Source organism: Gavialis gangeticus, unplaced genomic scaffold (genome assembly GCF_001723915.1).
Source record: "Gavialis gangeticus isolate Ggan-Ray unplaced genomic scaffold, GavGan_comp1, whole genome shotgun sequence".
Classification (NCBI taxonomy): Eukaryota; Metazoa; Chordata; order Crocodylia; family Gavialidae; genus Gavialis; species Gavialis gangeticus.
The window spans coordinates 20,264,947-20,283,606 of record NW_017729027.1 but is presented as its reverse complement, the minus strand read 5'-3'; the positions used below and the strand labels follow the sequence as shown (position 1 = coordinate 20,283,606).

Below are 18,660 nucleotides of genomic sequence, written 5' to 3'. Positions count from 1 at the left end.
CCCCAGGAGGAGCTCGCTTCGGAGAAGGACAAGGGCCCGTTTGGACTGAAGAGTTCCAGTGTGTGGGGAATGAGTCTCGTCTCTTTTATTGCCCCAGGACATCATATGTAGATCAAGCATGTTCACATGGAAATGATGTTGGCATCATGTGCTCTAGTAAGTGTTCAACATCATGTCTAAAATGCTATGGATGTGTGCTCTAGATGAGGGTGCATTACTAAAAAGCTATAAAATCAAATAACTTCTTTGTAGAAAAATGGGAGGGTAGGGGAGGTTACAATGGAAAGTTTCTTCTCACGTCTGTATGGACTCTTGTAACAGCAAATTTGGAGGGGAAAGTGTCATGTGATGCATCCCCTGCTAATACCATTGTGAGTCTTTTGGAATGGAACCTGACCTATCCTTTGAGTCTAAACTGGACTCTGAATTTCAGGCTCAAAACTCCCATATGGTGAGAGATACCTCTACCATAATACGTTACAGCTCTGAAAGCTGGTTAAGTCTACCAGTTGCAGCTCAGATGTATGGTGTGGGTCTGCAAAGCATGTCTGTACTGCAGTAGCAGAGTGATCATTCATGCTGCTGAGGAAACAAAAGCAGGTGTGAGGCTTGTTTTGGTGATGTGACTAAGCACTCTGCCACCTTAGTGAAGATGTACCTAAAGAGTCCTAGATCCAAAAGACCTCACTGCTGCTCTGCAATCATACAAAAGACAGGATTTTACCAAACCTTTATATTGTATCCACAGCTCTGGTCATCCCAGTCAGCTGCCTTTCAGCTTGATCCAAGAATTGCAATCCAGGTTGCAAGTAAGCAGGTATAAATCCAGAGTTCTAAGTTTTGACAGCATGTCCACCTCTCCATTTCAGAGGTATTGCTATACTGCTAGGGATTCTTGTTGGCTCTGACGCATTGCTTTTAAGTTACCAGTATTGGCCATGAGTATGTGAATGACTATTGCAAAGGGATGTTGCGAGATCAGTCTTAAAAGTTTGTAAGAACTGGTGATGCAGGTGCTGCCTTTTGCAGGTGGATAGATTGAGCAGCATGCTCCTGAAGTGCTGATGTTTTTGGCCTTGTTTGAAGGTCTATCTCTGAGGAGCCAGTAGTGGCTTCTGAAATTTAGGTTGGTATAAATTTTTATTTTTTTTTATGAGTTCTCCAGTCTTTGGGTTCTGATGCTTCAGCCCTGATAAGTCATCCTGCTTCTGTAGGAAAAGGTCTTTGCTACCAGGTAATAAGATCAAAAAAGTGTTATTGTTGGCTTGGTTCATTTGAGTAGTTCTGAGATTATTCCTTTTGCTTTTCTAAATACAGATCTTTTGAAGGGTCAGAACTGTTTTGGTAAAATGGATGGCACATTTGAACAAAGAGCGAGATTTCTGTAACTATTTCAATAGGTTGATTTTCTTTTGAACTAATTGCTCCTCTTCTTTAGGTCTAAAGACTAGGCAGCTGTTATCCCACAGGCTACCAAAACCAGAGTGAATGTGATTGTATTTAAACTTCACTGCAGTCGTAATATGGCTTGTCATTTTTAATGTAACAGTTTACAAAAATTCAAAAGCTAATATTAAGAATTTCACTTTTGCATTTTAAGTAGTTATAAACTAGATGTACCAGTGCAGAACAAAGCCATATGTTAAACTTTCATTATTAGAGTCATTTGTCTCCCCTGTGAGGCTGGAGCTTGTGGCTCAACCTACTACTGCAGGTCACAGATTTCCATCTCACCCCCAGGAGAGTGTAATTCACCTGTTTCTCACTGCAGATGCATAGTCCTTGTGTAGCAAGGTAAGTGCAGACATGGAATAGTAGGGAGAGCTGCAGAGGAGAATACTACAGAGGGCTGTAGGTTGCCAATACTTCTCTCAGGAGACACAGACACCCAATACCCCACAGTCTACTGTTCTCCCTTCCCCTCCCTCCAAGGGAGCACTGCACAGCCCACCTAAGGGTGAGCTGATAGGCAGCCCTGTGTGGACTCTGCCTCCTGGGTGGCACGTGCACAGTCATAGACTCAGAGGATCAGAAGGTACCTGTAAGATCATCAAGTCCAGTCCCCTGCCATGGGCGGGAAGTTATTGGGCTCGAACAAGGTACTTATCCAGCCTCATCTTGAACGCCTCCAAGGATGGCAACTGCACCACCTCTGCTGGGAGTGTATTCCAGATTCTGGTAACCCTTACAAAAAAAAAAAAAAAATTTTTTTTTTCTTATGTCCAGCCTAAATTTTCTCCCTATTAGCCTGTGCCCATTGATCCTTGTCCTCCATTGAGGTGCCTTTCTGAAGAGTTGCTTCCCCAGATCTTGATGCTCATCCTTAACATACTTGTAGATGGCTATCAAGGCACCACTGTCTTCTCTTACTGGGAGTGAACAAGCCCATCTCCCGGATTGTCTCCTCATCAGGTCTATCCTCCAGGCCCCTAATCCATATGAGGGTCCTTTCTTTGTACCCTCTTGAGCATATCCACATCCTTCTTGAAGTGTGGTGCCCAGAACTGGACACCGTACTCCATTTGTGGCCTAACCAATGCCAAATAGAGGGGGAGAAGCACTTCCCTGGATCTACTGGCAGCACATTTGGCTGGTGCATGCCAGATTTACGTTTGCCCTGCTGGCAACCTCATTGCACTGTTGTGGTATTTTAACAGCTGTGGAGCTGGGATAAGGATGTTATCCCCAGCTTGCTTCACATGTCTCTGGCTTTAAACCCTGCCATGTGCAGCCCAGCTAAGCTAGGGGGGCTCTGCCTATTGACAGCTTGCCCCCTTTGCAGGCAGGGGAGAAGACATTTAAGGTATTGAAATCACCTTTACCAGACAGACATATGGCAGGTATTAAGATTAGGTGTATGAAATGGGGCGCCCTCACAATTGAGATCCCTCTTGTTCTGTGCCAAGCTTGTTTTTAACTTCTCCGTAGCCTCTTGGGTCTATCTTAATAAAAAGGTTGTGAAGAACCCACAATTAACATCCATCTTGTATTAGAAGTGACTTCCCAAAATAATACAATTTCCACAATTCTAAAGGGCATTTGTAGTCTTTATTTCAAGGTAAGTACCAGGATGGCACAGACACAGTACTACAAAATACTGGATTTTTGTGCCAAACATGAAGTGTATTCTGGAAGCCATACCTCAGCAGTAGTAGTTTTCAGCAGTATATTACTCATTCTGGATCTTTCAGATATTCCCCAAGACTAGCAAAAATGTACCTCTTGACCACAGGACTCTGAGAATTGAAGTCAGTAATGCAAAAGTGTTAGTCAACCTAAATTATGGGTACAGCCACAATCTGTGCACTGTTTCCATACTTTAAAGAAATATCATCAACATGTACAGTTAAGATCTATACTTTTCCTGATATTTCTGGCATAATGTAAAAAATATTTGGCAGTGGGTTAAAAAACATTCAGAACTATTCATATAGCAAAATTAACAGATATCGTCTAATAGTCAGTCTCTGGAATTGGCTATATGGATGCTAACAGCTAGGAATAGAATACATTAAAAGAGAAAACTTACTGTAGATTACTTTTTAAAAGGAAAATGTACTGGGTTTTCAAGATTGTATTTTTACATTATTTTTGAGCTGTTCAAAGTTTTTCTTCACATGAAGAAACAAACAGCCAAGGGAACTTTTTCATTCAGTGGTAATTAAACAGAAGGGAAAAAATACTCTAAAAGGAAGGCAGATAAATGAGAATTACTGCCAAGTACTTACTACCAACCTTTTTTGGAACTAAAATATGTAGAAGTAATGTCAAACTCTAGAGTGACACGTATGTAGGCACACCTCAGGTGCTAGAGAAGAAAGCAATCACCCAGGCTAGGAAGGGCAGCCTTACAGCTGAAGAACAAAAGTGACAGGGAACATGGTTTTATTTCGACTCCTACTTCTAGTTTGACCCAAAACAAGAACACTTTGTGCTTATCCTCATTGTGAAACTGTGGCATAATGGTCTAGGAGGCTTAATTTGAAGCATTTTTCATGGCATCATAGAGAAGTTAGGTTGGAAGGAACCTCCAGAAGTTATCTAGTCCAACCTTTTGCTTAAGGCAAGATCCTCCCTATCCAAACCATCTTATACAAATCCATTGTCTAACTGCCCAGCAAAACCTGCAGAGTCAACCTAAACAAAACACAAGATGTTACCTGTGGCAGATTGTGGTGTTAAGCAGGGGCACCACGGAGGCCAAGGTCTTACTGATGCAAAGATTAAAGTGTATGCAAGAGCCAAGGAAGAGAAACGTGTCCCCTGCTACAGAGGAAGGCAAAAAAACGCAGTCCTTGCCAATCTAACCATGGGGTAAAATTTCTTCCAAATATGCCAGTCTGTTTGACCCTGAGCAGAGGGCAAGACCTAGCCAGGAAGCTATGGGTTTAAGTCCCAGCAGGAGCACTTGCTCCAGGTTTCAGACAGCAGGCCTTACATAGCTAAGAACTCTTTACCCATGGCTGATGTGAATGAATAGAGGTACTTAAAGAACAAAGAGAGGCTAGGTACAGAGTGCTAATCCTTGAAAATCTTTTCTTTGTACTACCTGCCCACCTCTCCTGCTGCTCCAAGACTCTGTGGTTAGGTGGAAGTAATGTGATGTGCTTGGGGAACGAGGATGAACTCTTATGTAAAGAAGAGTAATGATGGCATCTTCCTTGGAGGACTTTCACGTAACCCAACAGAGGTAATTTTTAAGGACAGTACTGTAGCTCAATGCTCATCGTGTCTCCTGCAGTGTGAATGTACAAAGGTAACTCAAAAAAGGGTGGGGGGTGAGGGGCAACAATTCTGTCCAAAGAATCACAAGATGGATTTGCAGTCACTTAGTTAAATTTAGTTAAATTAGTGGCTTCTATGTGGATCTTGTAAATTCTTGTGCTAGGTACCAGTTAGAATACATTTAACTGTGTGAAATTGATGGGGAAGTGGGTATGGTGCAATGAATATGAAATGTATGGCAAAGTGACTCTGAGATTATGACTGTTATTAAACTGCAAAATTGGAACTAACCTAGAGTATTCAAGGTCCAATTTTGCATGGGGTAAAAATATTTATATCACTTTAACAGATTTTAACTAAATTGTTTCATAGATTTCATAGACATTAGGGCTGGAGGGGACCTCGGAAGATCATTGAGTCCAGCCCCCTGCCCAAAGGGCAGGAAGTCAGCTGGGGTCATAGGGTCCCAGCTAAGATAGGCATCCAGTTTACTCTTGAAGGTGTTCAGTGTAGGTGCTTGAACCACCTCTGATGGCAGGCTATTCCAGACCTTGGGGGCTTGGACAGTAAAGAAATTCTTCCTTGTATCCAGCCTGAAACGGTCTCGCAGTAGTTTATAACCGTTTGACCTCGTCATCTCTTGGGGCGCTCTAGTGAACAAACGTTCCCCCAGACACTGGTGGTCACCCCTGATAAACTTATAGGTGGCCATCAGATCACCCCTGAGCCTGCACTTTTCCAGGCTAAAGAGCCCCATGGCTCTCAGCCTGTCGTTGTAAGGTCTGTTTTCCTGACCTCTGATCATGCTCATGGCTCTTCTCTGGACTCTCTCAAGCTTCTCCACATCCTTTTTGAATTGTGGAGCCCAAAACTGGACGCAGTACTCCAGCTGCGGCCTCACCAAGGCCGAGTACAAGGGGAGAATGACATCCCAGGATTTGCTTGAGAAGCATCTATGGATGCAAGCCAGCGTTTTGGTCGCTTTACTAGCCGCAGCATCACATTGCAGGCTCATGTTCATCTTGTGGTCAATGATGACCCCCAAGTCTTTCTTCCATAGTGCTAGCCAGCATAGCACTGCTGAGCCTATAAGGATGCTGCAGGTTTTTCCTCCCAAGGTGGAGGACCTTGCATTTTTCAGTGTTAAACACCATCAGGTTCTCATCCGCCCACTTGCTGAGCCTGTCCAGGTCAGCCTGGATTGCCTGCCTGTCTTCTGGTGTGGATGCTTTGCCCTGGAATTTGGTGTCATCAGTGAACTTGGCCAGTCTGCTCCTGACTCCAATGTCCACATCATTAATGCAGATGTGTCCTTGAACAATATGGGTCCAAGGACAGAGCCTTGGGGGACCCCGCTGGTCACAGGGCACCATGAGGATTGACTTCTGTCAATTACTACCCTCTGGGTCCGACCACGGAGCCAATTTCCCAGCCAGCGGATCGTGGTGAACCCATTGTTATAAATCTGATGTCTGTCCTTATTTGTTTTCTCCAGACCCATCTTGGGAGGAAAAACCTTCAGCATGCTTATAGGCTCGGCAGTGCTGAGAGAGTCCAGAGAAGAGCCATGCGCATGATCAGACGTCAGGAAAACAGACCTTACGACGACAGGCTGAGAGCCATGGGGCTCTTTAGCCTGGAAAAGCGCAGGGTCAAGGGTGATCTGGTGGCCACCTACAAGTTTATCAGGGGTGACCACCAGTGTCTGGGGGAGCGTTTGCTGTCCCTTGGGGCGCTCTGGTGAACAAAGTTGAACAGTTATAAACTCCTGCAAGAATTTCTTTACTGTCTGAGCCCCCAGGGTCTGGAATAGCCTGCCATTGGAGGTGGTTCAAGCACCTACTTTGAATGCCTTCAAGAGAAAATTGGATGTTTATCTTCCTGGGATCCTTTGACCCCAGCTGACTTCCTGCCTCTGGGGCGGGGGGCTGGACTCTATGATCTTCTGAGGTCCCTTCCAGCCCTAATGTCTATAAAATCTTACCTTTTTCTTCAACTCTCTGTACTTGAACTTCAGTACTATATTTCCTGTTGTGTCCTTCTGGCTTTCTATGTCAATATGTACACTAATTTTTTAAATCTTGCTTAATAGATTTATGATTTTAATAACTGCTGTTTTTCTCTGCATTGTCGGAGTTGATTGAATTTTCCTGCCTGGGAAATTTTCCATTAATGTTTATATAGTTCAGCTGTATATTTTTTCTGAAATGTTTGCTTTGTGAGACAAACAATTGATTTTTATTTTTCTGATTAAATTGTAATATATGGTATAAATCAGAGAATGCCAAGAAATCAGAAATCTTTAGCTGAACCAGTTTCAAGTCTTGTTCACTGGAGATTCAGTGAGGTTTGATTCTTCCTAAGATCTTTTTAACAGAAAAGTGTTTTGATAATTTCACTAAAAAACTAAAAATTATCTTGTTGTAAGATCTAATACTATAAGTATTTAGTGTGTGAACACAATTTATGATGGATCATAAGTACGAAGTGAAAATGTGATGGCTATTTTTCAGTGTTATGCTAAGACAGTATATCTATTTTTCATGCTTTGTGTGAAATGTCACCTGAAACTTCTTGCACTAAGTGAATTAAGGTGCTTTTAAAGCTTGAAAGTGTGCATGTGTGTATTTTAAATAATTAGAAACTATGACTGAACTTTGCTGTTTAATATGTTCATGGAGACCCTCTGTACATGCTAGAGGCATTGCACAATTAACTGGTTAATTATGTAGTTACCTTGAGACCAGTTACGTCTCCAAAGTAGTTATCACATGATAAAAAGCTCCAATCAGTTATGGAATTAGACCTTGAAAGTGTGCTAAGTTCATGGCTGATTGCTACAAAGCTTTAATTTGCATGTATAGCAAGCAGGGTCTCCCCTGCAGCTGGGGGTCCCATCAGTTGACAGGGCTTCTAGCCACAAGGGTGCACTATCCCCAGTGTGAAACCCACAGACCTTGGGGATTGCGGCAGCTGCTATCTCCAAGGCTCAGGGGGCATGTAAAACTGCTGGGCCCACCCGGGCAGCCGGGATTGAGTTCTGTACCTGATGGGGCTCTTGATCTGGGTGGTTCACAGCCTCCACAGCAGGGAGCTCCCTTAGCAAATGGGACTCCCAGCTGTGGGGTCCTGCTTCTTGCCAATGCAAGTGGGCCCTAGGGTTGGTCTCTCCCGGTGCCTTCCATAAAGCATAATTGGATCTAGTGTGCAGTGTAGCATGGCAGGAGGTGCAATTATGTGCATCATGCGTTAGATTTAATGGTGCCTGTACCTGCATGTGTAGAGGGAGCTGATGAGTGATTGAGCATTTGTGTGACTAGCAAAAACAACTTAAAGTTGGGGTTCAATTTTTCTTTCCTTGAGATTTAAAATCAGGAAAAATAAAATGAATGTTGGAGAATTCTGTTCTTTGAACATTATTATCCCATAGTTTCAGGATTCTTAACCTGTTTATGCATTGATTTGATTTGTTTTCTATTTATCTTGCTTTTTTTCCTTAATGTACTTTGTTACCAGAGCTGTAGAATTTTTCATCAGGGATAAATATGAAAAGAAGAAATACTATGACAAAAATGCAATCAATACCTTCAATGTAAGTAAACAATTTTCCTAATAATTTAGATAGTATTCTATGGGTTTATCTTGCAACCTAAGTTAAACTAGGAAAATTTTAAGTTTTAAGTGCTTGTTATCACAAGTGATATCGCTTAGTTATTATGTAATAAAGTAGACAATCTCTTGCTCCAGAGCCAAATGCATTTGATATTCGTTATCTGTAAAACTGGAAGTGAATTGCTCGTGGGGATTTAAGTGATTATTGAATATTGCTGCTATGGTAACTTCGTTATTTTAATTAAATTTTGACATATAACTTCAACAAGAATTTTAACTTTGTATTTTTAAAAAATAGTTGAAGTGACAGGAACTCAGAACATACACTGTGAGGAGTATCTGAATTTTTCATGGTGGCTTGATGAAAAATAAATCAATACAGAGAACATTTTCATGTCTCCAATTTTAGCAGTTTCTTCCACATACTTTTTCCTCTTTCCCCTTTTTCAGGAAATCTAAATCACTTTGGGATCAGTATTTTTGCTGTAGTCTTACTCCTCGTGCTAATTTCTAAAAAATCTGTTTATATTAAAGCAGTGGTTTTCTACAGGTTAACTTTTTAGGTGCAACAGAAAATATATGCGTTGAGGTAGGCCTGTCACGTTTTAATTTGATGGCATATCCACTGCAGTGCAAACACATTACTAGTACTCATGGGAGACCTAAAAATTACAAGTCGAGGTGTAGGTCTCACCAGTTGTACCTGTAGCCTAGGTGGGGAAATAAAGAGGGGAACAAGGTTTGAAATTTTAACTTCTTATGAATTCCAATGGGATATACTGCTGTGGAAGATAGCAGACAGCTGTTGAACACTGAGCTTATGTGCAGTTGTTTCTGATATTGAACTTGGGTATCTAGTGTGACTAATGCCAACCTTATCTGCTGCCCTGCTCTGACTTTGAATGTAATGTAATTAGATTTGATTACGCTACTTTGAGCTACAGTGCATCCCTAATTATCCAAACCCCTATGGCAAGCACCCACCAAAAGCCTTTTGACTAAATGTAAAATACAGCATCTTATGAAGAGGTGTATATGCCAGTACAGAATGTCATCTAGAGCAAAGCTGTCTGGCATCTGATTGACCACACTGTCCCCCTCTGCTGTACTGTGCCTAATGTACCACTTGGGCCTCCCTCCACCCTGCAGCACCATGCCTGTACCGTACCACATGCCCCTCATCCTGCAATTCACTGTATCAGCCTTGCTGCACATCAAGGCATCCCTCACCCTTCTGCCTTGTGAACTACACTGTGCCATCTCACCCTTAGGGGTAGGTGCAGAAGCAGGCAGAGTGGTGCAAAGGACTAGTGTTCAGAGCCTGGGGGTGCGGGTTAACCCTGCAAGGGCCAGAACCAGCCCACAGGTCAGCTTCTTAAGGACACGGTCAGGCATCCAGTGCTCAGGGGCATTGGTGACTTCTGGTTACTGCCACAATCATAGTTATAATTGCATGGCTTCTGGAAGCTGGTGCTTTTTATTGGCCTCCTCTGATTCAGTGCCTGGTGTGGTGCAAGGGTGCCCAGTGGCAGTAAATTACTAGCATTGCCATGGACAGATTGGCTGCCTGTGGTGTAGACCACTACTGGCCTCAATGCATATGTTAAATTCAGTAAAACCTAAGAGAACAGGTTGTTATTCAATGCAAACACTTACAGGTTACCAAAAGAAAACTGCCCTTTGGATAATCAAGGTATGGGTAACAGGATGAAAGAACAATCCTCCTAGAGCCAAGGATTCACACTGCAAGTATTTTACAAACTAGTAAAATAGTTATACAACTTTCTGTGAAAAATGCACATCATGTTACCCTCTTGTTCAGGGTTTGGGAACCTCTGGCTTATGTGGTAGATCTAGCCTGTGGAACCACTGAATTTGGTCTGGAGCTTGAAGGCTTTGCCCCTGTTACAGCAGGGCAGTGGAGTACTTAACACCCAGCTACAGCACAGGCTTTATTGGTGCTGTGGCTGGGCAGTGAGGAGTAGTGGCTACCTGTGACAGCACAATGTAGATTCTTACCTATATTAGCTGAGAAGACTTCAGGGGTGGGATGATAGTGGCAGGATTGTTTACTGAGTTCTCCAAATTTCCCTCCAGCCCATGCCCCATATTTATAGATATCTGGTTTTAATATTCTAATTAATGGGTTTTATATAAATCTGAAACTTCTGGAACTGTATTGAACCAGTTGTTTTTTGGGGGTAGGGGTTTTTTGGTGTTTTTGTGGACATGAAAGGTTGGTTAGGATTTATGTTTCTATGGAAACTACTTCTGGAAGGAAGGTTTCTTATCTCTTTCCTTCACCATTATGGGATTGCTTGCCCCACTCTCCTGTCTTTTTTCCCCCCACAAATTTATGGTCTTCTGTTATTATTAAAAAAAAGCTATATTTTTGTTTTGTTTTATTTATTTATGAATCTTAACAAAAATGTCTATTTATAGTAAAACAGCATTTAATACATTTGGTTACATCAATTACTAGACGTTAAAACTATGATATAGTATATTTAGGTTATTTAATTGCTACAAAGGACCAATTTACAGGATCAACATGAATTCTAATTTATTAGATGGGATGTGACGTTACCAATAAAATCATAAATGCAAACTTTGAGTTATGAGGGGTACTGGCCACCTTGACACGCACTATTGCTGCAATAGTAGTGTAGCTCTGCTGTTGGTTTATACCTGTCTGGGGCACTGGAGTCTGCTGTTGATGGTCAGCTTCCTCCAGGAGGGGGTTGCCTGCTAGTCCTTCTGTCTCGGTAGGTCAGGTACTGGATGAGGGGGTGCCACTGGGGGTCACGCTTCACTGCCTTTTATCCCTTTGTGGCAGACTTGTGTGATCTCCAACATCATCTTGTTTGTCCATTCTGGAGGTTGGTGTCCCACGTAGGTCTTTAGTGCATGACAGCTGTCAGTCACAGTCCTGGGATTCTGCCGAATGGTGCAGTTTTGGGAGTCCATCCTTGACTTATTGATTTACTGTCATGGGTTACAGGAATAGTCAGTAGGGTGGGTGCTTAGTTCCAGGAATCAGTCTTCAGTGTTGATTAGCCAAAAATGGCGTGTAGAGTATTATAATGGTAAGTTCCTATGGCTAGGTTATTGTCAATTAATAGCCAGAGGCTCTTGCTTTGCCATTTAATTATCTACTGATTCATACATACTTGCATTCAGTCAAGGGGACCAGCCCAATACAGCAATACAATTCCAGTGATTACAATTCCAAAGTATTCTCATAATAATAGTTCTACAAGGTATGACTTTGAACAAATGTATTTTTTTAAAGTAAAAGTATAAAATACAGAATGCCAGGTAAAGATGAGACAGATTAAATATAAAAAGAGATATACCTTAATCAATAACTGTAAATGTGAGGTTCAAACACTGGGGACAATAAATGAGTTAGGTTAGATGCAGTAGCCTGATTTAGCATAAACTTTAGACATATATTGGAAGTTTTCTTTTGGAAATAGGTCTTACTTAAACGGGGAATGTGTTTACCAGGATATATTTACAGTCATGTTTTCAATACACTTTGGCTTGTCTTGTTTCTCACAGGCTTTGCTTTCATAGAATCATAGAAGTAGGGTCGGAAGGGACCTTATAGATCTTCAAGTCTGATCCCCTGCCAGGGCAGGAGGGAAAAAAACTGGGCTCAAATGATCCCAGCTAGATAGGCATCAAGCCTCCTCTTAAAGACCCCCAGGGTAGGAGCCAGCACCACTTCCCCTGAAAGTTGGTTCCAGATCCTAGCCGCCCTAATGGTGAAGTAGTTCTTACGGATGTCTAATCTAAACCTACTCTCCAACAACTTGTGGTTGTTATTCCTTGTTATGCTAGGGGGTGCTAGGGGAAACAAGGTCTCTCCCAAACCCTTCTGGTTCCCCCTAGTGAGTTTATAGACTGTCACCAGGTCCCCCTCAGCCTTCTCTTGTGAAGGCTGAACAGGTTCTGGTCCTGCAGTCTCTCATTGTAGGGTCTGCCCTGTTGTCCCCGGATCATGCGGGTGGCCCTCCTCTGGACCCTCTCAATGTTGTCCACATCCCTCCTGAAGTGGGCTGCACAGAACTGGACACATACTCCAGCTGTGGCCTGACCAGTGTTGCATAGAGAGGGAGTATCACATCCTTGGCCCTGCTAGAGATGCACCTGTGGATGCATGACAAGGTCCGGTTAGCCCTGCCAACCGTGACCTCACATTGTCGGCCCATGTTCATCTTGGAGTCAGTAATGACTCCAAGATCCCTTTCTGGCTCCGTGCTCTCAAGAAGGGAGTTTCCTATCTTATAAGTATGCTGCTGGTTACTACTGCCCAAGTGCAGCACCCTGCACTTGTCAGTGTTGAAGTGCATCCTGTTTTGAAATGGATACTTTAGTTCTTCTGTTTTCTGTAGTGACACTTAGCTCAATTGATATGTAGATGTAGTTTGTAGCTTTCTCCTACAGAAAGCCACTTCAGCTTTCTGGCTTCCTCTGAGCTTTGCCACTCCCATGCAATGAGTGTGCTAGGTCTCAGAAGGAGTGCTAGTACTCAGAAAGAAAAAGAAATGCACAAAATGAGGGGGTGCAGGCAAGAAGGGGCTGCTTGTTACATAATTTATGATCTTTCCTTATGGTGTCTCCTTTTAGGCTCTGTTTGTTTAATTATATCTTACTGCTGACCCAGCTAGCTGTCACACTTCATAGGTTCACTTTACATTCACTCAGCAAGCTTTGAGCCTCCTGCTTACGTACACTTTTGCAGCTTAGCCTTGGTCACTTGAAAATGGCTAAGGCTGGCAATACCTCAGTAGTGTTGATGACAGATAAGCTCCCAGTGCATAGAATATATTAAAAGCACAGCTGGTTGATCTCTTTAAGTAGCATATAAAATAATTTGAGGCTACTGTACAGGTGTTTGAAGTTGGAGCATGCACTGCTTTTTAGGGGTCTGTTAGAGATGGAAAGCCTTATGAACATTTAGATGTACTGATGGTGTTTTAAGCAATATGGTGAAATAGAGAACTTGCACAAATGTGTCCTTTCCATCTTAACTTTTATTGGTTTGGGGTAGACTTGAGTATATTCTTCAACAATAAGGATTGGAGTTTGCCTGCCAATTTTACAAGTGTAGGCTAAAGTTGATTCCAGCTTTAAGGATGGATTTCAGCATTATGGAGAGGTCCAAATACCATATTTTTTTTCATGTTACCCACCCAGAATATCATATGCATATTGTTTCTGAAAGGCAAAATGAAGATTTTTTTTTTTTTTCCCCCCCATAGAGTTATAGCAGCATGGACCAGGGATAAAGCCTAATTTTCAGTTGACTTGCTCTCCTTTTTCTGCTTTAATTAAAGCTGAAACCATTTGTTACTGATCCATCTGTAGCAACTGCTAGGCAGACAAATGTGCTTTTGAAAAGAGAGACTCTCTCCAAAGCTGTGCAATGAGGGGGACAAGTAGCAACTACTAGACAGCAAACTTGCCCTAAAAAATGTTAGCTTGATTAGTGTAATATTAAGATGGTTAAAAAAGAGAAGATTGTTAACATCTCCTGGAGTAAAGAACAATGAGTTAAGTCAATTGACTCCCTCAGCTGATGTAGTAGTAATACAACAGCTCCTTCTCTGTGGAGCAGGAATCAAAGCAGGGGGATTTTATCCCAGTAAACTATCAGCTTTTCCCTGCTTAATCCACACAGTTTAATTTTGGGGGTGCTGATTTCTGCAGAGGGGGAGATGTGTGGTATATATGAGAGAAATATGGCCTCTTCTGTAGTTAAGATGCATATGGCTCTTTCCTATTAGCATGATTTTTGTCAAATCCCTCTGAGTTGAAAGCAATTAGATTTGCAAGATCTTTGAGAGAGAGAGAGAGAGACCCTGTGTTTAGCCACATACAGCAGTGGCCAATAGCTTTTAACAAGCAGGTGGCTGGAACAACCTGGATGTACTTTGACATCGGTGGAGCTCCTTCAGTGGTGGGAGGCTTTGCTTGTGCCCACCCCAGGGCCAGGCGGTTGAGAGTTATGCTCACTCTACAGCTGCTTTCCCCAGCCACCTGCTTCCCTGACTTCAGTATAGGTACAGCTTTCTGCTGAAAGGGAGGTGTGCTGGGACCTAGTGACTGGAAGCTGTAGCCTCCTTGCAGCCACTTGTGCCACAGCTGGGAAGCAGGAGTTAACTCCCCATCAGCCAGAAGCTATGCCTGCATGACACCGCAGCCAGGGAACAGGGGCGGGGGGAGGTGGCGTTGGCATGGGTATAGATTCCAGCTGCCGCCTGGCCCTGCCATGGGCATAGGAACGGGCAGAGGCCATTGGCATTGGTGGCTGGATCCACTGGTTTTATTGAATGGATTTGGCGCACAAGCTGTATGTTGCTCACACTGATGTGCACAATTACCTTGAAATTTCATTGGTTTAAAGGTAGATATTTTTCTGGAATACACAAGACAGGTTGGGCAGAATGATGGGGAGGTGAGTTACCTGCAGCTTATAGTTCTTGGCTTCTGACACAACTTATTTTTTGTTTTATTGGCTCATTCAAACAATCTTGCTTAACAAATTCCAGTCTGGTTTAATGAGTTTCTTGAGGTATTGGGGTAGTATCTTTTGCTAGAGTTGTAGGAGTTTGATGATAACTTGGTTAAGAGCAGTTTGTGTTGTGTTCATTGTATTGTAAAATGTTCATTTAAAAGCAAATAGAATTAGAGTATGCATCAGTAAAGAAACCAAATGTAGCACTGTTGGAGAGCAGGACAGATTTAGAACAATAATTCCTGCAATCTCGCTATTAAATGACTTGCTATAGCTTCTTTTGAATTGCAGCTATTAAACATTAGACTAACAGAAGCCTGGATCTTTGTGCTCCAGTAGATTTGTACTCCATGGTTGGTGCCAAGCCGACCAAAAGCTGACTTTCCTCGTTACTTTGGGGGGTTGCTTGGACCCTGTAATTCCTTAATGCAGACTGCTCCCTCTCCCTATCCTTGTAGTCAGAGTGATGGTTGCGATTGGAACATCGGTTACGCCTGTGAACTTGCAGCTGTTTAGAATGTTCTAAAGCAGGGGTGGGGAAAGTGGTGGATATGGCTGGGGGCTGGACTACATTTCCCAGCAGCCCTGGTTCCCAGCCAGTATCCGTGGAGACCCTGGGGTCATGATGGCACAGAGCTGCAGAACTGGGTCTCTGCCCTGGCTGGGCTCAGCCTGGCCCCACCTCACACTGGACTGTCACACCCCTGCACTCCTGTCATCTCCACAGAGACCGGCTAAGAGCAGCATGGGCAGGGCACACTGTCAGGTGGGGAGCTGGTCCATGGCCGGGATCTTGCGGTGAGGTAATCTGCTGCCTGCATGCCCCTGCCTGTGGAACCTGTGTTCATTACTGGACCATGCGGGCAGCCGACTGTGGCTCTGCTCTGGCTTCAGCCCATGCTGTCACTGCCACAAAATCCTGGCCCCAGCCCCGGAGCAGATCACCACCTGGCTGCAGACTCAGCCTGTGCTGCCCCTGGCTGGTCTCCATGGAAACAGTGTGGGGTTGGGCTGGGCCAGGACAGCCCCAGTTCTGCAGCCCGCACTCCATGTCTCCGTGGAGACTGGCCAGGTGCCAGGGCTGCTAGGAAATGAAGTCTGCCCTGGGCCCAGTCTGGCTCGCAGGCCAGACTTTGCCCACCCCTATCTAAAGGCTGCTTTGTTTTGTACCAGGGACCATCTTGATGCAGAGCAGCCAGGCTCGGCCACAAGCATTCAAGTGTGTCACGAAGGGATGTTCTTTTGACCTAAGTGGGATTTCCACATTTCCCGAATCAATCAAGTAGTACAAGAGAGATGGTCAGAGTATGCAGTTTTCCCTCCTTGTTTATATGTTGATTTAAAAAGATGCTTTATTGTGGGTAAAAGTAATTGAGAATAACTTTTGGCATGGGGGTCAGAGAACTAGATTAAAGCAGTCTAAATGAATACCGATGGATTTCCTGGTTTTCTTTCCATTTTCATCATTTAATAGATTATCTATTATGGTCCATCTGAAGTCCAAAAGGCTGCTTTCCAAAATTACTTGACAGCTGGATCCGGTTGAGCATGTGCTTACCACTTCTTGTTTTTTGTTTGTACCCAGAAAAGAAATAGCCACTTCTTAAAAATTAAAACTTGTGCCTTAATGTTACCCAAAGTAGCCACGCTCAATTTTGTCTAGAAGTATTATTAATGTTTCTGAGCTATTTATTTTAATAGAGACCAACTTCATTTTATTTAACTTTGCATTTAAATTCCAATTTCAGACCATTACAGTTCTTAAATTACTACTTAAGTTAATGGCAGTTAAAAGTAAAGTTTAGACTCATAACCTAATTATTTGTGAAAATGGCATTCTTAGTATGTAAATTGTTTTTTCTTATGGACTAAAATAAAATCATAGTTTTCATATTGTGATTAAATAAAACTGTTCTTATAGTAGTGATCATTAAATTATGGAACTCCTAAGAATGTATTAAAGTTTAAGAGTGATGTTGTAGCCATGATGGTCCAGAATTATGCAAGTGGCAAGGATTTCTTTGGATGGAATCCTTTTAATTGGATCAACTGTGTAGTTAGGATAGTTAAACAAGCTTTTGAATGGAAGACATTCTTTGTCATGTCCCTGACGAATTTCTGGACCATCCCTAAGATCTGATGAACAATGTTTTGCATTCAACAGCTTGTCTAACTCTATCCTAACTACAGTTGTTCCAATAAAAGGTATCACCCTAAGAAATCTTTGACTCCTGTATTAGCTTTTTCTTTAACAATATCTCTATTGTTACAAGTACTGCACATCAGTCACATTTCACTTGTCCTTGTTGCCAATTTCGTAGGTTTCCTTTGGATACTTTACTTTGGTCTCATATGCATAGATCCTCATAACCTACGTGTATTGGATTAAGTTTGGAACAAGATGAGAACTGGTGCAAAACTCAGACAAACAGCAAGGTAGAAACAAAAAGGGTGTAAACTGGAAGTCAGACTATGTAAGAATACTTGGTGGTGGGTGGTCTGGCCTAGTGGTTAGACTGCCAGAGGAGGGTCAAACCGCGGCAGTCTAAAACACTGGCCTAATCCAGGACCATCCACAAGAGAAGGCTGACAGGTGATCTTGTGGCCGCCTATAAATTCATTAGGGGGACACAGCAAATGATCAGAAATGCTCTGTTCACCAGGGCGCCTCTTCAGGTAACAAGGAGCAATTGTCACAAACTGACAGAGCAGATTTAGGCTAGATATCAGGAAAAACTTCTTCATGGTAAGGGTGGCCAAAATTTGGAATGGGCTTCCAAGGGAGGTGGTGCTCCCCTCTACCTTGTGGTTCTTTGAGAAGGCTGGATAGGCACCTGGCTCGGGTCATATGACTCCAACACTCTTTCTTGCTCGGGGCAGGGGGTTGGACTCGATCTGTCGAGGTCCCTTCTGACCCTAGCTTCTGTGAATCTGTCAGGAATCAAATATCAAGTTTCCAGATTTAGGGGACTTGTGGGGCAAGGTCCAAATAACAAATTGAGTCAAAGTTGAGTAGGCAGAGGCCAAATTGCCAAATACCAGGGAAAATCCAGAAGCCAGAGTCTCAGAACAGAGCGAGTAGGGCCAGGAGTAGGTTAATTGGCCTAATAAAAGATCACATCTACCCAAGGAACCTAGTTTCCCTATGTCCTTAGACCAACACAACTACAGCCAACAAACCTAACTTCTGTGCTTTAAACACTTAGGCTTTTAGAACCTATTTGTAGATTTGTTCCCTGTCTTCTCAGGAGGTTAGTGTTTAATGTTTGTTCTACTTTAAATTGTTCTATCCTGTCCTGTGAAATCAGAGGAGAGATGCATTACCAAGAGTAGGTAATAGAGAAGGAAATGCAGAAGAATGCATTAATTCCATTAACGCAGCTATGCAGAAGAATGCATAGGTATATTAATGGAAGATCAAGATGATTAAAAAGGAAGAGTCAGGAACACATGCAGGGTGAAAAAATTAACAGGAATCAGGTAGGTGAGTCATAAAGTTTCATACCTTCTAGGGTCGGAAGGGACCTGAGAAGATCATCTAGTCCGACCCTCTGCCATGGCAGGAAAGAGTACTGGGGTTAAACGACCCCAGCAAGGTGTTCATCTAACCTCTTCTTAAAAACCCCCAGGGTAGGAGCCTGCACCACCTCCCTTGGAAGTTGGTTCCAGACCCTAGCCGCCCTGACCGTGAAATAGCGCCTTCTGATGTCTAACCTAAACCTACCCTCTGCTAGCTTGTGACCATTGTTCCTGGTCACTCCTGGCTGTGCTTGGGGGAACAGTGACTCCCCCAATGC

The 18,660-nt window shown here is 43.0% G+C and overlaps 1 protein-coding gene across 2 annotated transcripts in view; it reads left to right on the top strand.

Annotated features, from left to right (window-relative positions):
• The window catches only part of SMAP1 (small ArfGAP 1), a 275,010-nt gene that overhangs the window by 72,736 nt on the left and 183,614 nt on the right, over positions 1-18,660 (top strand). For both annotated transcript variants that reach the window (XM_019520491.1, XM_019520490.1), the window contains exon 4: positions 8,242-8,317. In XM_019520491.1, the coding sequence (XP_019376036.1) occupies positions 8,242-8,317 (76 nt within the window). The remainder of the gene's footprint in view (positions 1-8,241; positions 8,318-18,660) is intronic.